The sequence below is a fragment of the Astatotilapia calliptera genome, chromosome 15 (assembly GCF_900246225.1).
Source record: "Astatotilapia calliptera chromosome 15, fAstCal1.2, whole genome shotgun sequence".
Lineage (NCBI taxonomy): Eukaryota > Metazoa > Chordata > Actinopteri > Cichliformes > Cichlidae > Astatotilapia > Astatotilapia calliptera.
This window is the reverse complement of record NC_039316.1, coordinates 10,651,022-10,672,564: the sequence shown is the minus strand read 5'-3', so window position 1 is coordinate 10,672,564 and position 21,543 is coordinate 10,651,022. Positions and strand designations below refer to the sequence as shown.

General features: G+C 39.3%; 4 protein-coding genes, 2 non-coding genes and 1 pseudogene across 9 annotated transcripts in view; 6 read left to right on the top strand and 1 right to left on the bottom strand.

The window, feature by feature from the left end:
- Window positions 1–3,045, top strand: part of tulp4a (TUB like protein 4a) — a 29,176-nt gene extending 26,131 nt beyond the window's left edge. For both annotated transcript variants that reach the window (XM_026194362.1, XM_026194363.1), the window contains exon 14: window positions 125–3,045. In XM_026194362.1, coding sequence (XP_026050147.1) covers window positions 125–241 — 117 coding nt within the window. In that variant the 3' untranslated portion in view covers window positions 242–3,045. The remainder of the gene's footprint in view (window positions 1–124) is intronic.
- Window positions 3,046–4,731: 1,686 nt separating this feature from the next.
- tmem181 (transmembrane protein 181) lies at window positions 4,732–12,440 on the top strand. Of its 2 annotated transcripts, none has more exons than XM_026194458.1 (17): window positions 4,732–5,136; window positions 6,279–6,382; window positions 6,510–6,577; window positions 7,483–7,573; window positions 7,687–7,808; window positions 7,944–8,060; window positions 8,186–8,266; window positions 8,391–8,490; window positions 9,411–9,541; window positions 9,634–9,725; window positions 9,823–9,880; window positions 10,111–10,213; window positions 10,304–10,355; window positions 10,437–10,519; window positions 10,807–10,896; window positions 10,982–11,048; window positions 11,152–12,440. In XM_026194458.1, the coding sequence occupies exons 1-17, from the start codon at window positions 5,003–5,005 to the stop codon at window positions 11,234–11,236; spliced, it is 1,578 nt and encodes a 525-aa protein (XP_026050243.1). In that variant the 5' UTR covers window positions 4,732–5,002; the 3' UTR covers window positions 11,237–12,440. The 2 variants fall into 2 exon arrangements, with proteins under 2 accessions (XP_026050243.1, XP_026050244.1); XM_026194459.1 differs by lacking the exon at window positions 4,732–5,136 and adding an exon at window positions 5,492–5,997.
- dynlt1b (dynein light chain Tctex-type 1b) lies at window positions 12,434–14,545 on the bottom strand. The gene is made up of 5 exons (XM_026194464.1): window positions 14,491–14,545; window positions 14,303–14,344; window positions 13,813–13,936; window positions 13,418–13,495; window positions 12,434–12,625 (listed from the first exon to the last, which is right to left on the bottom strand). Exons 1-5 carry the CDS (start codon window positions 14,512–14,514, stop codon window positions 12,555–12,557), a joined length of 339 nt encoding a protein of 112 aa, XP_026050249.1. The 5' UTR covers window positions 14,515–14,545; the 3' UTR covers window positions 12,434–12,554.
- The window catches only part of LOC113037420 (differentially expressed in FDCP 6 homolog), a 22,390-nt gene continuing 15,337 nt past the window's right edge, over window positions 14,491–21,543 (top strand). For both annotated transcript variants that reach the window (XM_026194462.1, XM_026194461.1), the window contains exon 1: window positions 14,491–14,554. In XM_026194462.1, the coding sequence (XP_026050247.1) occupies window positions 14,513–14,554 (42 nt within the window). In that variant the 5' untranslated portion in view covers window positions 14,491–14,512. The remainder of the gene's footprint in view (window positions 14,555–21,543) is intronic.
- On the top strand, window positions 16,038–16,228 carry LOC113007174 (U2 spliceosomal RNA). The gene has a single exon (XR_003269865.1). It is a non-coding gene; the product is annotated as a U2 spliceosomal RNA (small nuclear RNA).
- On the top strand, window positions 17,079–17,161 carry trnal-uaa (transfer RNA leucine (anticodon UAA)). The gene has a single exon. It is a non-coding gene; the product is annotated as a tRNA-Leu (tRNA).
- On the top strand, window positions 17,798–17,968 carry LOC113007187 (uncharacterized; annotated as a pseudogene).

Here is a 21,543-nt window from a genome sequence, read left to right as displayed (position 1 = left end):
AAATAATAAGTACACACATTCAACATTTATTGATTTAGAGCATTTCTCCAACAGGATTGAACCTTTTTTCCTTTCAACCTGCATGAACGTTTTTTTGTTTGTTTGTTTTGTTTTTCCTGTGTAGGTGATGCAGTTTGGCAGAATTGATGGCAATGCCTACATCCTGGACTTCCAATATCCCTTCTCTGCTGTGCAGGCCTTTGCAGTAGCTTTGGCCAATGTTACTCAACGCCTCAAATGAGATGTCTCCTCCCTATTTACCCTGAGTTGTGGGCTTTAGATGCAGTCTGTTGAAGGGGGTACAGCTGTTTCATTTGAGAATCATAAACTCTTGGATTGGATTCTGGAGACGAGGACTAAAATAAGCCCTGGCCATAGAGAGAAATACAATCACGCTGCACTACACAATGCTGCCACTAGTGTTGGTGCAAAAGCATCGATTGCATTTATGAAGGATGCCGTCAGACCTGCTCCGTTCGGCAGTTGCCGGCACCCTGCAGTGCATGTAGGGCCAAAGAGCTGAGCTTTGGTAAATCATCATGCAAATAAATGCTGCTTTAGCTAGGAGAAGCTTATAGATGTGATAACCAATTGGTTAAGAGAGAGAGAGAGAGAGAGAGAGAGAGAGAGAGAGGAATTGCTATGGTGCAGTTTTCAAAAGAAGCAGCAGTAATACTTGAAAAACACACTCTGGAGATCAAACTTGTTATCCCTAGAGCGCACAGGTACTACTGGGCACTGAAATCCATTGCTGTACAAACCTTTAGTGAAACAGTTACCACTTTATTATACTGCTTTTGCTTTTAGGATTTTCTTAAAAGACTAAACACAGTGGAGGGTAGGAGGGTCTTTTTTTGTTTTTGCTCTCTGCCCTTTCCTTTTGTTACTGTTGCAGCCTGTCTGGGCTGGAAATGAGGTTTAGATATATGCATTATTTTGGAACACTACTAAGAGTTCAGGCTTTTCACTGTTGTGAAAAGTGGGCCACTGTTACAATATCTGAAAGGTAAAGACCTGCAGTCCACGTGCTGCTTTGAAGGAAGAAGAAATGTTACTCTAATTTATATGTACATGTTGTTTATCGATTCAGATATAAATCTTAACATTATTGTCATTGTTGTGTTACATAATCCTCACACAGCTTTCTTACCTGATTTATTTGGGAGACTGAGTTTGAATATTACTGTGTAGTCAGGAGAATTCAGGTCATAGCAGTGTACAGACGTATCCTGTACTATCCTGTACTGGTGACATGGGCGCCAAAGAAGTGGCCAAGGCCGAGACTGAACAATTTAAGCTCTGGCATGAAGTGATTTGTCACCTGATGTCACTTCTGTGAAGTGAGTATGTAGTTGTTGTTGTTTTGGGGGGGCTGTCCCTTCTCTTAAAGACCACACTAAACATCCTAGTAAGGTACATGAAATATTTTTGTATATTTCACTTATGCCATTTCATACTCTTTTCAGAACTCATGTAAATACATATCAGTCAAATGTACAATGTTGTAAAGAGACTTAGGTGGCAGATTTCTGTTTACACTTGTCTCCACTGTGTGTAAGTGTAATTCCACATGTGGAGGAGAGCTGTAGTACTGTTTTAACTAAGCAGCCAGGACCATAGAGAGCAGTTAAGTTGATCTTACCATCACTGAAACTCTAAAGTCTGGTCTCCGACGGAGAATGAAGCTACGAGATCTGCCCGTTCAGTAAGCTGACTTTGAAATCTGAAAAGCTGTTTTGTTTTGGGGTTTTTGTTGTTGTTGTTGTTGTTGCTGTTTGAGGCAGGGAAGCTTTTGTTTGTGATCAGCTAAGGACAAAGAGCGAGGCCAGCTGGAAGAACTATGGGCAGCAGTAAATTATTCATTCACGGTGCAAATATGTGCATTAGATGACAGCCAAAAATCACAGAGAGAAACGGGAATGTTGAGTGCTCAGTGAAATTGGGAAGGTGTGATGGCATACCACCTCAAATATTTGTGCCAAAATATAGACTTCTGAAAATCTCAAGCTGAAACAAACAGGCCTATTGGGAAGTGTAACTTCTTTACTTTGGACCAGCTCTGCTTGGTTTGATGAGATTATTAGATTTTTTTATTTTGATTTTTCTCATATTTAAAAAAGAAAAAAACAAAACAAGCATGTCTGTTGGGAAGTGGGTTGTAGAGATGTGGACTGAGGAGAAAAATAAATGGTCTCCTGATCTTGAAAACGAGCATGTCGTAAAGAAAACTTTTTTTTTTTTTTGTTAGTTGTGCAATATTTTCTTTAACAAAAAAACCTTTGTCATTTCTTGTGACCACAGTTTGTTACCTTTTTACTTTAGCATCTCAGTTGCTGGTCTGTACATCTTTATTTATGAGATTGTTCCTCAATGTAGATCAAGTATACATACTGTATATTGTGAAGTTTTTTTCCCCCAAACATTTCTTTGTGTTGGGGGGGGGGGGTTTACAAGTATAGCCCAAGTTATGAGATGGAAATGCAGGGATTGGGTTTGAGGGATGGGAACAGGTGACTTTTTGATGTTTTGTGAAGTTTGCATTGGTGGAAAAGATGTGAATGAGTAAGTGCCCGGTTTATTGTAGTTTGTAGACTAGTTATGTAGAGTGTAAATGTCAAGTCATGGTGTGTCTGTATTCAGCTGTGCAGTCTACCAGCCCCATCAGTGTTGAATCTATCCTCTTCAACCATGTGTGGTCATGACTTCCTGCACATACACACTCATTCATCGTTCACAGGAGTTCACAAGTGTAAGCCACTGAGTTCACGTTCAGCGTTGCTAATGGACTTGGTTAAGGGTTCACTTTAAACTGATGATGACCTGTTGTAGATATTGTAGAATTTGGCTTTTCTCTAGAAAAGATCTGTGCTTTGTATTTGTAGCTGTAGACTTAAATGACAAAAAAAAAAAACTTGGGGAAAAAAGTCAGTCTGACTTGGTGACTGAACGTTTATAGTGAATGGATAGTAAGGCATGCCATGTAAATTATTTTATAATTGTATATGTCACGCATCTTTTGAATAAAATGTCATTGTTTCAGAAAAACACTGGTTTTGTCTTAAATATACATAAATATACTGCAAAGCTCCAAGGAGCCAGACTTTCTTGTAATTTTTTGTGCTCTTAAGCAATAGTCCTCCAGGTTTCTGAAGGTTCTTCCAAGTTGTTGTTGTTGTTGTTGGGTTTTTTTGGACATAGGCTGCTTTTTCATTCATTTTCAGTCCAGTCCTTGTACCTGACAATTTTCAGAGGGATGTTTGTTTGGTTGATAAGCCACTTAACACTTATCTATGGATCATTCAAGCTTAAAACAGGAACCTAAATGGCGGGATGAACCAGTGTTGTGTCTATATAGCAAACAACTTAGAACTTAACATTTGTTCTTTGCTATCTTTAGTTACTTTGTTGCTATCAGCCTGCTGGAAAAAAAATATTTCTTTACTGAATCTGTAATTTACCACAAATGGTTTCCAAAGTACTATTAGCCCGAAACGTGATATATCATAGGATGGTGTGTCCTCAACACATTTAAGGAAGCTGATGAAGTGGGTGGCCTAAAAACACTCTACAGCAGATGAACGGTATCTGAAAGTCGTGTCCTTACAAGATGGGAAAGAAAATCCAGGACCTGAGCTAGCAGCTGACTCTTCAGTTGATCCATCAGTTCACTGAATCCACATTAGAAATGGTCTCAATGAAAAGGTGACTATCAAGAAGCCACACTTAAGAAATGAAAACATAGAGAAAAGGCTGCAGTGTGCCAAATTAAACAAGAACTGGACTGCTAATCAGTGGCACTGTGTATTATGAAGTGATGAATCCAAATGGTTTTGTTGAAATTATCAATATGTGCAGAAGAGTTCACGAAAGAGGTACAACAGTGAGTGTTCACAGCCTTCCATCAAACACATGCCAGACCTCAACATTGAATACTGAGGCAAACGTCCACATGGTTGAAATCAGATCTAAGCAGCTGCTGAACCAGTATATACAAGGTGGTTCTGTTATCTCAGACAGCAGACACTTTGAAAGTGGCGAGTGCGACACACCTGTACAGCCATCACTGATAGTACCAATTAATATGACTTTTACTGCTGAGAAAAGACAAAGAACATCGTAATTTTGACTAATTTAATACATGTACAGTCTGAGATTCTGCTACTGAGATGTGTATAAACCTGTGGACGTTCCCAAAGCACAGCTTCCTATAGCACAGATAAAAAAGAACTTAATTCCTCTTATTAAAGGAGACTTTATCAATATTTTAAAATAGAAGAAAAAGCCTTGAGTTTAATCGCACACTTCATTTACCGTAATTAATATTTATGCGAAAGCGCGCATAAAAATTAAGAATTTACCTCATGTTTTGTCGTATTTAGATTTGTACTTGCAGTTTTTACCTCATTTTTTGTCATATTATTTTTTTATTTTTTTATTTTTTTTGTTGCATTTTACAGTTTTTAGAGTTTATTAAACTGTGTATGTGCTTAAATGGTTTGGCTGGTGTAATGCCAGTTTGTAGAATAAATTAAATTAGTTATTTTGTCTTTACGTTAAGGGGAAAAAACCCCTATATTATCTATATGTTTGAATCCACCCATTTTTCAGTGATTGCTCGCACCTCCTGTCAATCAGTGTGACTCAGATTGCGCTAAGACGCAATAAATTGTTTACTAATTTATTTTATGCAACCGTGGTCTATGGGGGTTGTTAGAGCTAAAAGACGGCTCCACAGACACTTCTTACTGACCAATGTAGCTTCCTGTTAACAGCCTCTGTCCATGGTGCTGAACTCTGATCATGTGACTGTCCTCTACGTTTCCGCCCCCCGCTCTTCTTTTCTTGTTTTAACAGCCCTTTTTTTTAAGCCACACAAACAAAACGGCTTGGGCTGCACTTTTAATTTACGCACGTAACAATACGTGACAGGTGACTGCGCCTTTTACTGAGGCCCCCGGATTGTTTACTCATCGCCATTTCGGGTGTGATAATAATAATAATAATGGACACCGACTACTCGTCCGGCCTGGAGAACCCTCTGTACAGCGAGCTCAAGTATTTCTGTAGGAAAATACGGGAGGCCTACAATGAGCTCAAAGAGGACCTGACACCTTATCGCGATGACCGCTTTTATAGGTAGGCGCCTCTAGCTTAAATATACACACATGCATGGTGGGTTTACTTTCATTGTGTACGTCTGCGTTTTAAATCAGAAATATCTTACATCTCTGTCGTGACGCCAGCCATCCGTCTTTTTTTCGTTTAAAAAAAATGTTATACAGAACCAGTGGTTTTCTAAACCATAAGGCAGGAGAAATTCAAATAAATGGGGAAAACGGGAAAGGCTGAGTCCTTTGCCGACATACACTTAGAGCACATATGTTAGCTAAATCCGCAATTTAAACGCGGTACGATTTCTACCAAAGGCAACAAGTGCTACCCTGTAGAAATGTATTTCTTTAGATGTATTTTAATGTCGGTTAAAAGCCATATTTAATTGTACAAAAGCAAATGGTTGGTTGTATGATTCGTGAGAGATATAATTTTCATCACTCCGGTTGTTAGAAGTCAACGCTCGACATGCGATGTGTTCCCACTACGCCTGCGCGAAACTACAATCAGCCGTCACTTTGAAGATATTTAATCACACGCCTGAATAAAATAAGGCTCTGTTACCATAGATTAAATATATCGATGTAATGTACAACACTAAATTAATTTAGTGTATGTAACGCTTTGCATAGTGTTAAGGTACTAAACGTTAGTGAGCTGATAAACAAAGGAGGCAATGGGATGCTCCTTCATTCCCAGAAGCCTCCTTTTCACGACCCCTTTCCCCTGTCTGCTGCCGTCACGAGACTCCGCCCCTCCCATTCCATGACGTTGCATTCCAGTTGTCGTGGAGTGATGTTGATACGCGGATGTGGATTCACTGCGAAATTTTCACGGGTTTTCACTTGACCAACGTCGCTAACCGACAGAAATGGACATGTACGGGTAAGATTTGTCCAGCCGAGATCCTCGAAGTACTCCACTAGTACTTACAAGCACGAAAAGTAGCGTTAGAGGCACTGTGTGGCTCTGCTGGGATCAACCACTGCTAGCATGAAGTAGCATGGGAGCTAATCACTGTTGACATATCCGTCTCTGAACAGCCTCTGAGCTAACACCGAAACCACTAAGCAAATATTCACCACCAGGTTTCGTTCGTGCTACTTTCTTCGTGTGGATGTCTTACTTAGTGTGTGATAACCCCAGTGACTGTCTCCCCGTGACAGATTGGCTCCCATGCGGCTGTACACCCTATCTAAAAGACATTTTGTGCTAGTCTTCGTGGTCTTCCTGATGTGCTTCGGCCTCACAGTCTTCATAGGAATAACAGGTATGATGACAGTGATCATTCAAATGTAGACGTTAAAATAAACCAGCCATCGCCTATCTTTTCCTGTTTGAGGTTAGGTTAGGTTTCTGGGATGTTGCACTGATTTAACAAGTGTTTTATTTTGTAGGTCCAAGGATTATTGCTGAGCAGGAGCACAATGGTGACCAGTTCCTTGCAAAAAACGTTTCTGTTAAGGTGAGGCATTTGTTAGATAGAAGGATATGCATCGGCAGTTCTGCACTAAAATATTTGAGGACCGTTGTTGAAAAGTCAAGGAAATGCCCATTACTTTGAATTTGATGGAAAATGTTGATAAGAGAGTCACTGCTTGGAGAATTAGACTCCTTTTACACAACGCTTCTTAACAATATTGATATTGTTTTGCTGTGGTGAAACTTAAATGTCCCAAAGATAGACTGCAAAAATCTAGTTTTAGATATTTTCCCTAGTGTCTTTTTATTGTGCTATTTCATGCAGTCACGGAGAACTTGGTGATTCGCTTAAATTGGAATTTTAAAGGGATAGGATTAAATGGCTTATAAAGTGAAATGATTCATCCTCTCCACTCATAATTTCTCTTCTTGCTGCAGAGATGATCTTCTTAAGGCTTTGAGATTAACCATCAGTTGGTTTGCATTAACCAGGCTTTATTATTATTAATTATCATTAATTAATCAGATTTCACTCTACAAATTCACTTTACTGTGTTAGTATAGGTTATAATCTTTATTTGAAGAGCTCTTTAAAAATGTATGTCAGTGCAGCACCTTGATAAGAAGCACATTTTATTACATCACCTTAATGTTCATAGTTCAACTGTGTCTTTAACAGCGTGTCGTTGAAAGTTCACAACTTATCAGAAGGTTTTAGGGGTTCAATATCTTGCCCAAGGATACTTTAGCGAAGCATGTTATTGTCATGTTTGTTTATTACATTGTCATTGATTGTAGCAGTTTATTTTGTTTTATGTTGGTCTGAGAAAAGCGTTCTCATTTGAGCGTCCCCTTTTGTGAAATTTTTTAATAATTAAAGTTTGCTGATAATAGTAATAATAATAATAAATGTATAAACAGATTGTGCCTTTCTTTATGTGTTTTCAGACTGGGCCCTTTCATCTAGTTTCTTCTCCCCTGACCACCTACAATCAGCAGCTGTGGCTCACATGTGTGATGCAGGCTGAAAACAGCAAAAGTAAGAGACCACAGATTGAGCTTTTTACAGTTTTGTGTTGGGGTGGAGACAGCTTTCTCTTTTAGTATAATATGCGTAACACCACGTAACACTACTGTTATTTGTGCTGTCAGTGAGAGATTTCAAGCAGCCCTTTGAGATCAACGTTGAGTTGAAGGGAGTGATGCAGGATGCCAGCGTGATGCACATCAACAACGGGCGCATTAAGTCACGGATGCTGCACTGCGCGGCTGCTGTAAGTATCGGTCAGCCTGCTCTCACAGCAGTGTGTGTGTCAGAGAAGACAATTTTAGATGCACATTTAAGAAGTAGTGCAGATGGTTATTGAGCATGTGTTGTTTTGCTTTTTTCTTTTTGTCTCACCTCACAGAATTGCGATGAGATCATTGTACTGCATCTGGGCTACCTGAACTACACCCAGTACCAGGTTATGGTGAGCTTCAAAGGCCTTGAAAATATCACATATGACATCAAGGTTAAGTTTGTGGTAAGTTAAAAAGATCCCAGGTTTTTTTTGTTTGTTTGTTTGTTTTTTAAATTGCTCAAGGCCTCAAGTAACTCGCATGCTTTTGAACTCCTCTCTCTCTTGCTCCCCTGTTTTTCCCTCTTCAGTGGAAAACATATAATTCCACCTTCTCACAAGTGGAAATTTGGTTCCGGTTTGTCTTTGTGGTATTGACCTTCATGGTGACCGTAAGAACATGATAATTTTTTTTCCATTCAGTTTGATCTGCACATTCTGTCCTGTTATAGCACTTAAAACCAAAACCTTTTTCCAGATGGGATAACTAATGGCACTTTTTCCTGTTTGTGCCAGTGTATGTTTGCTCACTCACTGAGGAAATTTTCCATGAGAGACTGGGGGATAGAGCAGAAGTGGATGTCTATTCTTCTCCCTTTGTTGCTGCTCTACAATGGTAAGTTTCTCTTCTCACTTGAGGACACATTTTACCTGTCACTTACACACCTGGAGCCGATTGCACCAACTCAACAAACAAAAGCTGGAGTTTCCCAGGGCTGTCTTTTGTCTTCTATTCTGTTCATAATTTTGACAGACAGCGTTTCTACATGTGCCCAAGGGGAAGGAGGGGATCGATTTCAGTGGTCTTGCATCTTATCTCTACTTTTTTGTGGATGAGCTGGTCCTGTTGGCTTCATTGTGTGACAACCTCCACCTTGCACTGGGGCAGTTTGTAGCAGGGATGAGGATGAGGACCTGCAAGTCTTGAGGCTGTGGCTCTCAGCTAGATAGGGGTGGTGGGAGATTGATAGGTGGATTGGTGCATGAGTCTGCCGTGATGCAGTATATTATGGTGACAGTAGAGATGAGTGTGATCTACCGTTCTACCTACCCTCATGTATGGTTATGTATGGTCACATGCTGTGGGTATTCAAGTACAAGTGAGGGACATGAGAATTCTCAGAGTATTGTCTGGGCTCTTCCTTAGAGATAGGGTCAGGAGCTAAGTCATTTGAGAGGAGCTAAAGAAAGAAGAGCTGTTGGAGTGGCTGGACAGAGGGTGTAAAGTGCCCCCTCTGGATAAGTGGGAGAAAATGGATATAACTAAATTAAAATACGTTTCCACTTACAAACATTATATCTGAGTTGTAGAGACTAGTTGCCATTTATATATATATTTTTTATTTATGCATGTGTATTTAAAGTTGTAGAGAGCTGACTCTTACAAACAGGTGATATGAAGCGTGGTGAACACGTCACCTGACACATTACAGAAACATAAATCATCCAATAAGAACATTTGGGTAATAATTTCTATAAGAAAACATACACCTCTCTGTGTACACACTCAACAGTTTGTTTGTTTTCATCGTTCAGATCCTTTCTTCCCGCTGTCATTCCTGGTGAACAGCTGGTTTCCAGGGACCTTGGACACCTTCTTTCAGGCACTGTTCCTGTGTGCTCTGCTGCTCTTCTGGCTTTGTGTTTATCACGGCATCAGAGTCCAGGTGGGTACAGTATTAATCTGCAGCTTCAGTGATTTCCTTCCATTTTTAGCACACCAACATGAATCTTTTATCTTGGTGTTTTGCTTCTGCAGGGTGAGAGGAAATTTCTGACTTTCTACCTGCCTAAGCTGGTTATCGTCGGTCTTCTGTGGCTGTCAGCAGTTACTCTGGGCATATGGCAAACGTAAGCACGACCTCCAGACAGAACCCAGCTCATTGAACTTGTGATTTATATGCATACCGAACAAGCAGACTAAGCTTTACTCCATCTGAATTTTCAGGGTTAATGAACTCCAAGATCCCACCTATCAGTACAAAGTGGATATAGCGAACTTTCAGGTAAGACTGTTACCGTTAGCACTTCTTTAAACAGCTTCTTATAAAGTGAAAGCTGAAGAAATTTCTTATCCAGTGTGTAAGGTTTTATCTGTAATTTGTCATTTAAAAGACTAAAGTTTATAAATTTTTGTTCATTTTAATTTGATTAATGTCCTTATGGATAGATATTACATAGAAATAGCTTCAGGTCTACTTTCATTTATTTTGAGCCCTTTGTTATTTTTTTAAAGGGTATGAAAGTCTTCTTCCTGATTGTCGTCGCCCTCTACATCTTATACTTGATATTCCTGATTGTCAGAGCTTGTTCTGAACTTAAGAACATGCCTTACTCAGGTATCAGAGCACACCACAACTCTCAGCGTTCGATTCGACTTCAACTTTTAATGTAAAAGTGTTAACCAGCTGTCTCTTCTCGATCACCAGATCTCCGGCTCAAGTTTCTGACAGCGCTGACGTTTGTGGTTCTTATTATAAGGTATGTTCAACAAAGAGCAAACTTTTTTTTAAATGTTTTCACTATTTCTGTGTTTCTGATTAACCTCTCTTTCTCCCGCAGCATGGCTATTCTCTACCTGAGGTTTGGTGCTAAGGCTCTTCAAGACAACTTTGTTGCTGAATTGTCCACCCATTACCAGAACTATATCCTTTGACTTGTATTCATTTGTGCTCATTTTCATCACAACTTGGCATATTTATTGGTTCATGAGGTGGAGTGGGTTGTCCTCTAAGGCCAGTGGTTCAATTCCCGCGTCCTCTAGTCTACATGTTGAAGGATCCTTTGGCTAGATACTGAACCCTGATTTGAAAAACATGCTGGATGTGTGTGTGAATGAGGCTTGTAGTAAAGAAAGTACTATGAGTGTTCAAATAGTGCTATATAAGTACTAGTCCATTTGATCATCACTGTTCCTTAATTCAAAACATACCAGCTGAATTTTTGTCCTTCTATGGCCTGCTCAACTTTTACTTGTACACATTAGCATTTGTGTATTCTCCTTCGAAAAATGCACTTTATGGTGAGTTAGATAGAAGTTTCTTTGTTGCTCATTTATACCAGCACGCTTTTTTTTTTAAATTCAAATTTTATGTTGAATTTCCCAGACTCCCAGTTGAAGGATAATCCAGCTTTCTCCATGCTAAATGACTCAGACGACGAAGTGATATACGGGTAGGTGTTTTATCTACTCGCCTTTCAAATCCTTTTTAATTGTGCAGAGTAAACTCAGTGTAAGCATACTAGACCCCCTGATATTTTTCTTGTTTTTTTTCAGGAGTGATTATGAAGACATGCCTTTACAAAACGGGCGTGCGATCAAAGCAACTGCAAAGTACCAGGATGAGAGTGACAGTGACTGAGGTATCTCTGACTGTGTCCACGTTGGAAACTCTTGTGCACATGTACAAAAAGGATGCACATGAATTTATGTACTCCAAAGTGTACATAATTATATTTTTAAAACGGTTCATGTCTACTGAATGTACTGCTTTTGGATGGTGAGGTATGATGTAGCCACTCAGACTTTTTTTCTTAATTGAAAATAAGGGAAACAAACACTTTGTTTTAATCTATAAACCGCCTACCCTCACCTACCCATTGCCAGCCTTTTTTCTCAACTTGATGATTAAAATTATCAGGAAAAAGGACTCATATTAACCAGGGATGTTTCTGTGAAATCATCATTTCTTCATAATTTCTTTTTCCTTTAAAAAAAAAAAAAAGCCTTGTATTAAACAACCGTTGTCTTTCTTGTGTTAATGCCATTTCTTTCCACTCTGGGAACAATGGGAAGTCACTTATCTGGTCAGAGCTGAGTGACATTTACAGGTAATGCTGCATCTGCTGCACATGAGATACAGTGTGGCTCGCTTGTCCTGACACGACATGTAAACAGGGAGTCTGCTGTCTTCAAGACGCTGAATACAGAGAGCCTTAAACTCGACCGCTGGTACCACTCACTATTTCTATTTTTGGCAAAGCAGCTATATGTAAATGCACTTTTCAAGAATTTTATTTATCTTGCCAAAAAAGTGATGACACTGTATTTTGTGACACATTGCATGTATTTTCTCACAGCAGTATAATGGACTACAGACCTATCATGTTAAATGCTTCTTTATCCCAGCATGTACAGTAGTTGTTGGATTGTTTTGAAGCAAACTTTTTTCCCCCAGCAGCTTTGCCCATATTTCCTTACAATGTGGGAAACTGTGCCATTTTTTTCAGTTGCCTAAAGCTGGAGGTCAAGTTGACAAATTGGCCAAAAAAATTTATTTCTCTTCTCTGTAAATATATATTTTAACCAAGATGGTGCCTTGTCTCTACATCACCCAATTTTCTTCTAAATGGGACTGCAATCTTAAGAATTGTAAGTGCTTCAAGATTAGTGTACATGTCTGATTCTTTCGGTGCAAGTGTAGCTTTTGTTAGTTTAAGGTGGTTAAACTGGGTGGTTTTTGGTGTTTAAAAAATACCTGCAATATTTGTTGCTTCAAAAGATAAAGCTTGTACATGTAGCAGTATCATGTCATGTTGTGTAAATAAAACTATGTACATAAGGCATATCTGTTTTAATAAATCTCTCTTAACACACAAGATGAACATATCAAAATCCCAAAACAAACAGCGGGAGTTCTCAAAAATGTGGACACAATCACTGGGTTTGGTGATGTAGGTTCAGATGGCGAGCCCGAATACACTGACAATGCAGTACACAGACTTGTTCTCCCATCTCACTGTACAGCTTCCTGTTGGGTATAACATTACATTATATCAGTAAGTAGCGGAGTTAAATTTATACATTCAAACAAAATAAGGGGTTAATTTTCTCACAGAAAACTAAAAATATAAATCATGAATCAGTTATTAAGATGATCAGTTCCTCTGTATTCATCTTTACTGTTCTGAGCCCTGATTAAGCCTCTACATCAGGGGAGTCAAACTTAATTTAGATCTGAATTTGTCTTTTAATTAGCAAATCATGTGCAAAACATGATTAACAGCCTGAGATATCAGTTGTTCAGTTCTGTTTTAGTTCAAAAGTTTTAGTATTAGGACATGATAAAAATAACTGGGTCCTTAGCAGCTTCTAAAATGATGTAAATACAAGTTCAGATGAAGAACAACTGATGTGCTTTCTCCATGGTATTACTGGAATTTGTCCTCCTCAACATTGTAATAACGAAACTGCCCAAACCTGCTCGGGCAGAGATTTGGGCATCACACTTGTTGATCATTGCAGTTGCTGATGATCAGTTAATGAAGTGTATTTGATTATTATACTATTGATACTATTACACTCTCTTAAAGCATAAATAAATGTATGCAGCAAATATGTACTTAGTATTTTACATTCTCCTGTTGCACTTGCGCTTAGTTTTTATTAAATCACTGTATTGCTGTTCATCTGAGGTTGTACTGAAATACAATCTAAACAGTCACACGCACAGTCTGGGACGCAAATCCTTTCATTGATAAACCAATAACTTAAAAAAAGAACACATTCTACATGAGAAATACACAAGTGTTTTTGTCTTTACCATCGGTAGAGTTGTCCCAGAAGCATGTGCTGGCTGTTTGCATACCTGCTCCATTTTTCTGCATGATGACACAGGTTACTAACAGAACAAGAGAAGATAATAAGATTAAAAAAAAAATACATTGGGAAATTCCTTTGTTGTAGCAGAGAAACATAAATTGCACATTATTTTATAGCACTTAGAAGTATAAAATAAGTCCATAAAATAAAATTCAGCATGAAATAATACTAATTTGAAATAAAAATAAAATGCATACAATAAAGTCAAATGTGTTAAAAAAAATCCAGATAAAACTGAATTAGAAATCCAGTAAAAACATATATATTGTTTTTTAACGTCCACTGAAAACCACAAGAGACACAAGGTGGTTATTTCACGGGTAGGAGTCCACATACAAATATATTTGAAAGGCTTTCCCAGCTTGCTGAGCTGACTGAGGCACTGCTCCACTATACTGGTGGTCCACTGGTTCACTCGGTTGTGCTGGTAGGCATTTCCTCCTATGGTTGCTTCCACCGACTATACAGACATTTTTTTAATCATTAAAAAAAACAAAGTAATCAACACAGTAATCAAACAGCTTACAATAAGTCTTATACAGCTATTATTATTTTTAGAAGGTAATAAAATTAAGACTTTTAATAAAGGTTTTCCTCAAGGAGTGAATATGGTAGGGCAAATTAGTGGAGTACTGTATAACTGTTCAGCTAGAGACATTGCCTAGCAACCGCTACCGTGCACTTAGCAACCGGTCATTCCTACACACAAATTTGAAAGCCAAGGCCCGACAGAACCTAAACTCGAGCTTTTTGGGGGTGAAACTAAAAATACCAACACTGCCAAGGATTGTTTTTAAAAAAAAAACAACTTTTTTTTTTTTTTTACCTCTTTTATGATTGTGCTCACGTCTTCAACGACGAACCCAGCCTGTTGAATGAAAAAAGCGCCGTTAAAGCTAGCAAGGCGACACAGCCTTCTAACCACACTTTCAGGGAAACGTAGTCTGCACGCGAATTCAAAGTATGTGACAGGAAAAACGTGCAACAACAACTAGTTTCTATGAACAAACCCACCTCTTCTTCTATCTGATAGTCCATGGCTTCGGCCACCCGGAGCAACCTAGATATATCACTTCCGGTAGGTTTCCTTCACAATAAATGCGTATCGAGAAGAGAGAAAATTGTACAGGGAGTTATCAACAGGCGTTAATTCATCAGAAAACACAAGTATTTACAGAAATAATATCAAAGAAAGAAAGAAAAAAACCAAACATTTTTTATAAAAATGACGAAAAATGACATTATTATTATTATTATTATTATTATTATTATTATTATTATTATTATTATTAATTTTCATGATGCTTCAAGTCCATTTCTGGATGGGAGCATGTGTTACTCTAAAACCTTTTCATACCGTTCAGCGGTAATCGTACCCACAAATACATTTTCCTTGTGGCACGATATAATGGGAAAATAAACAGGTTATGCAACGGTATAAGGAAGAAAAGTTGGAAGCACGTCCTTTTGATTTTAAAGGCAGCAACAAGTCTCAAAAACGTTGGAACAAGGGCAAGGAAAGGCTGAAAAAGCAAGTGGTACTAAAGAGGAATATCTGGAGGAACATTTTACAACTAATGAGGTTAAGTGACAGGTCAGTAAAATGACTGATTATTGTGTTAACTTTACATAAACTGCTTTTGCAAACTTGTTTTCTATAGTTTTCCTATAGTTAATCCTACTTTTTTTTATTTGTTTGTTTTTTGTGTGTTTTCTAACCTAAGGGTGTTTTGCTAACTGTTAAACAAGCTAAAGTGTAAAAAATGTATTCGCTTTTCTTTTGTTTGTTTGTCATGTTTTTTTTTAAAAATAGCACTGGGGTTAGTTCGTTAAAGTAATACAAATGCAGAAAAGATAAACCAAGACTTTCAACCTCCAGCTGCAAGTTTTCTCAGACTTGGCCAACTTCACCCTTCTCAGAAATAGCCAGGAAAGCCATTACCCTGTCAGGCTTTGGGAAGAGTCATTTCACACCAAAGTTACAAAAATGCAGAAATAATTGTAATTTATTTAAGCTAGTTTTGTATGTCCACTTCCATGGTTAGAAACTGCTGCAAATCCAGTGTCAGTACTCTACAGTAGATTACTGTGGTCTAGAGTAGACTTTGTGCAGTTTTCTGTCTGTACACCTGAGGGCGGAAGTGTGTCTTTGTGTAACCTTAAACAATCATAGACGTGTTTATTTGATTTTCGTCGTTTCATTTCAACGCACGATACTGGTATTATAATTCTTTCATCTTGTAATTATCATATTATGAAAACAATTATAACGCCAAGAAAGTTATAAAAATGAATTGAAGACGCTCCGTCTCAACGACCGCTGATTGGACTGCAGGCGACCACGTGATTTTGAATCTCATTAACCGGCATGCGCTGACCGGCGTTTCAGAAACTAAAGTGTCGTCATATATGTGGCGCCGTGATGTTTCGGAGGTAAAACGTCAGTAAAACATCGACCTGTCCTCTACCATTTGTTAGAAGGCGACTGTGTTCTTCATTGTAACCATGAGTTAGAGTTGCAGTAAGCAGAATGAGTCGTTTCTGTCGTGCGATATGTGGGTATCGCTTCTCGGCCTTTTGGCTAAGATCAAGTGTAGTATCTGTTCTTATCAGTTTAATATCTGATACGTCCCCTACCCGGGGACCATATATTAAATTGATTTTTGGAGCAGGGAGATGGAATAGGGGCTTGCTCCGTCCACTCCACGCATCGACCTGGTATTGCAGTATTTCTAGGAACGGTGCACCCCCTGAAGCTGTGAAAAACAAATGGCATTTGACTCAACAGTTTGTGCAAAGAATTTTCTTATACGCTAGATATATGCGTGCGTCTGCATATCTGGACATTGTCTTCGTGTAATCTTCCAAGGTTAGTCAGACTGAAATGTTGCGACTTAATATTTGTGAATGACTTACATTTAACTATTACCAGAATTACTAAATCCTGCCACTTGGACTGACACGTGGCTGGACACACACTTTCTATGGGAAATCAAAAAAATATGTCGTTTTGAACTGCAGTTACACTATTCTGGCTCCAATCCTGCAGTTACCTCTGTTGTCCACTAGAGACCAATAGAAGTCTTTAAAAACCGGAGGCTGCCATCTACAAGGACTCATGTTGATTATAGGTTTAACTCTTCTCTTTCTCTACATACTGCAGCTTTCTGTCCTCTGTGGCTGTAAATTACATCGTTTGAAAAAAAAAAAAAACCCACACAATTTTTTCTTGGCTTTTTAGCTAAAATCACCTGTATTGTCTGTTGTTTCCATTTGTGGATGGTTAATAGTGCAGAAGATTGTTTTTCTGTTTTCAGGATTACATGAAAACATTTGGGAACAGATCATTTTTGTATATAATAAATCTTAGGATAGTATTGGTTTTGATGATTTATAAAACAGCTGTGTGCCGTAGCCCTGGTAGTGTGGATCCTTAGTGTGTAAAGAGTAGATACCTCATGTAATATGTGTGAATGAAAATCCATGGACTTTATAAGAGTCCTCCATTTATGGCTATGATCCTAACAAACAAGATTAATCCGTTTCTTTCTCCTAGCAATCTTCCTGTTTCCTAAAGGAACACGCATGCACAATATATATGCATCAGGATGGCCGAGTGGTTAAGGCGTTGGACTTAAGCTCCAATGAGCGCATGCTCTCGTGGGTTCAAACCCCACTCCTGGTATAATTTGGAGCCTCATGACTGGTAAACTGAAATGTATCTATGGGAGCAACAATGATCAATAGGAGTTTTTAGGAATTTGCTGTGAGCAATATCCCCCCACCCAGTCACCCCCAAAAAAGCTGGGATGAAAGACAAATGAGAGGTCTGTGCCAAGGTCGCCCCCTCTCAGTCTTACTGTACATGTTATATGTAGAACCGTTGGCTTGTGCAATTAGGGAAAGCCCAGACATAACAGGAATACAGTTACCGGGAGGAGAAACATTAAAAATTTAACAGTATGTAATTATCATATTATGAAAACAATTATAACGCCAAGAAAGTTATAAAAATGAATTGAAGACGCTCCGTCTCAACGACCGCTGATTGGACTGCAGGCGACCACGTGATTTTGAATCTCATTAACCGGCATGCGCTGACCGGCGTTTCAGAAACTAAAGTGTCGTCATATATGTGGCGCCGTTTAAAAACTGAAACATGCCGACCATAGTTATATTGTGATGTTTCGGAGGTAAAACGTCAGTAAAACATCGACCTGTCCTCTACCATTTGTTAGAAGGCGACTGTGTTCTTCATTGTAACCATGAGTTAGAGTTGCAGTAAGCAGAATGAGTCGTTTCTGTCGTGCGATATGTGGGTATCGCTTCTCGGCCTTTTGGCTAAGATCAAGTGTAGTATCTGTTCTTATCAGTGTGTGCGCTTCAGTTTAATTGAGAATGTTGGAGAAGTGCCAAAGATGTCCAGGCTGGATTTCTCCAGGAAATTGATTCAACAGGTGTTGGGATTTTCACCAAATGACTTGAATTGCATTTTGACCCTCCCTTTTAACAGGGGTTTTGATGTAAGTTTCAGCTCAAGCGAATTGTTGGAAGAGTTTTGGAGAAGATTCGAAAATTTGAGACCACAATTTGAAATTTTCAATGTGGAGAAACTGACAGACAATACTATGAAAACAGTAATAGTTAAAATGTTTAATTAAACGGTGAATGCCCAAGACATTTGTGTGTGGTTGGGGAGATATTGTACGGTGAAGGGTCAGCCGAGGAAGGTGAGAGATGTGGATGGAATATGGAATTGTGTATGGAAAGTACCAATACAGCAATGGGAAGATCCCCAAGGGTTCCGGGGTTTAAAACATCTCCCGTCCATGATAGTTTTGGGAGATAATAGAGGCTATATCCATTACCAGGGCCAACCAAAGCTCTGCCGGAGGTGTGGGGAGCATGGGCATTTGATAGAGGCATGCGAGGAAATCATCTGTGGGAAATGTAAAGAGAAAGGGCATACGTATGCTGATTGTAAAAATGACCGTAAGTGTAACTTGTGTGGAGGGGAAGGTCACCTCTTTAGGGACTGTCCGCGGTCCTTTGCAAATAAACTTAAAAAAGGAAACCAGATTAATGAGGGAAACCTGATTGCAATGGTAAACGAGGATGTCTTGATTGATGCAGCTGGGACAGATATTTTAAATCAGTTCCCAGCACCTGAAGACGGAGGGGAGGAACAGGAGGAGGAGGGAAAAGGGGAGGAGCATGGAAGACCTGCCCAACCAGAACCCTCAGAGGAGGGGGAGAGAGGGCAGGAGGAGAGTGGAGTTCAGAAAGGAGTAAGTGGTGAAAGTGAAAATGCTCAAGGGCAGCCCCCCCCTGCCCCCCCTGTCCCCCCTGGCCTTCCTGATTCACAGGTGGCAAAGAGGACTGCAGCAGAACTGTCTTCTGGGACAATTGTTTCAGGAAAGAGAGGGAGGCATGAAACACCTTCAGGGAGTTCCTCAGGGGAGGACTCCAGGGTCTTCCCCTCTGACTCACCAAATGAGGTTTCCTTCCTTAACATAGTTCTGCAGTCAACGCCAAAGGAGCGGATGGTAAATGCAGCTCTGCGACAAAGGCCGTCACCTAGAGTACGAAAAGGGAATAGAGTGGCGGTCCCCCCTTCGGAACCCGGAGAGGTGAAGGAAGAGTTACACTCACAAGAAATAAATTGATGGTATGCCCCCCCAAAGTTTGGGTTGAGCCTTTGAAGAGAACAATCTTTCCTTAGTTTCATAATGACTAGCTTGTGTTCTGTATTAATCTTCATGGCTCTGACCTTCTCATCCATAAATGTCAGGAGTGTTAGGTCTAAAGTAAGAGCCCAAAGTGTTCTATCCTTCTTGAATAGTGTAACATCAGATGTTATTTTAATACAGGAATGTGCTATACCTTTCCTAAAAGCATATGGTCAGTGGCAGGATATGTGGCCACAAATGTCCATCTGGAGTGGATCAAATGAAAATAAAAATGATGGAGTAGCCATATTGGTGAAAAACCCTCTGGTGTCGGTGAAGGGAAGTACTGTAGTAAGTGATGGAAGAGCACTTGTTGTTAACCTTATTTATATGGAAAAGGAATTTAAGCTCTTGAACATTTATGGCCCAAATGACAAACACGAAAGATATGATCTTTTAGAGGCTTTGCAACCCCACTTGTTGGGAAAAGCGCCTTTAGTGTTTGGAGGGGATTTTAACTGTATTTTAAACAGGAAAGATAGAAAAAGAGCCACACAAGATGTGAAGATTGATAAGACGTCACTTTTACTACAAGGTTTAGTCAGAGACTTTAAATTGATAGATTGTTTTCCAACGGTTCATCCAATGGAGGAGGGTTTTACTTGGTATAGTGGAAACGGTGACAGGGCCTCTAGAATTGATTATATCTTTGTTAGAGACTTTTCACCAGTAGAGGCCACTTTGATGCCCGTCTTTTTTTCTGACCATCTGATGTTAACTGTTAAAATTTCCCTTGAACTAGATATAACAATGGGGAGGGGAGTGTGGAGGTTAAACTGCTCCCTACTGGAGGATCAGGATCTGCTCAGACAGTATAAGGAGAGGTATACTGAATGGCAGACTCTCCAGGATTTCTATGCAACACGTGTCTCATGGTGGGAAATGGTGAAGTGTAGGACTCGGTCCTTTTTTAAACAAGCAGGAAAGAGAAAGAAGGCCGCAAAAGACAGGTGTATGAGAGGACTACAGAAAAGGTTACAGAGGTACCATCTCTTAAATAGGTGGGGTTTACACTTCTACGAAGAAATTAGAGAGGTTAAAAAAGAAATGCAAAAAATAGCAAATGATAAAAGTATGGGAGTCATACTAAGGAGTAGAGAGAGAGCGAGAGAGGAGGGAGAAAAATGTACGAGATACTTTTTCAAAAAAATTATGAACAAACCTGGCTCTGTCTCTCAGCTAAGAAACAGAGCTGGAGAAAAAGTAGTGAGTACTGAAGGTATAATAAAAGTGATTGAAGAATATTATGAAAACCTGTATGGGGAGAAAAATGTGGAGGAAAGAGTCATTGAGCAAACCCTGGAATATATTGATAAGATTGTTGAGTCTAGTGATATGTTAAGTCAACCTTTTACTACAGCCGAGTTAGGTCAGTGTCTTAAGAGTTTTAAAACTGGAAAATCCCCTGGTTTAGATGGCCTGCCGATTGAGTTTTATCTGACATTTTGGGATATTTTAGCTACTGATTTACTTTCAATTTTTACAGATTTTAGTGAATTAGATAAGCTGCCTGAAAGTTTTAGAATGGGTTTAGTCACACTCGTTCATAAAGGGAAGGATAAAACTCTCTTGGAAAATTGGAGACCGATTACGCTTTTAAACTGTGACTGTAAATTATTCAGCAAGCTTCTAGCAGAAAGGACAAGACCGGTTTTGGACCAGATAATCCACCAAGACCAAGCATGTACTGTAAAGGGCAGGAAGATCACGGATAGTCTGGTGTTGATTAGAGACACGATTTGTTTTGCTCGAAAGAGAAACAAGCGACTGATTGTTTTGAATTTAGACTTTGAAAAAGCCTTCGATAGAATATCTCACCGGTACCTTTTTAAAGTTTTGCAGAAGATGGGTTTCCCAGAAAGGCTTATATCCTGGGTAAAGTTGTTGTACACAGATATAAAGAGCAGATTTGTCATGAATGGGACCCTGACGAATGCAGTTCAGGTGAACTGTGGTTTACGACAGGGATGTCCCCTGTCCGCTCTTTTATATGTTATTTGTATTGAACCCCTGGCACAAATTTTGAGGAAAGATAAGAGTATAAACGGGATGAACATACCTGGGAGTGGGGGGCAGGTGGCAAAGTGTGTACTGTACATGGATGATATTAGCATCCTGTGTACAGACATATCCTCGATGAGAAGGACTTTTGAAGTTACGGACTGGTTCGGAAGGGCTTCGGCCTCTAGACTCAACAGGGGCAAGACTCAGGTACAATTCTACGGGCCATGGGAGACTATAGAATTGACTGGACTTGGAATAAATGTGACACAAACCGACCAAAAAATTTTAGGGGTTAGATTTGATAAGGATGGTGGAGGAAAGGCAAATTGGCCGG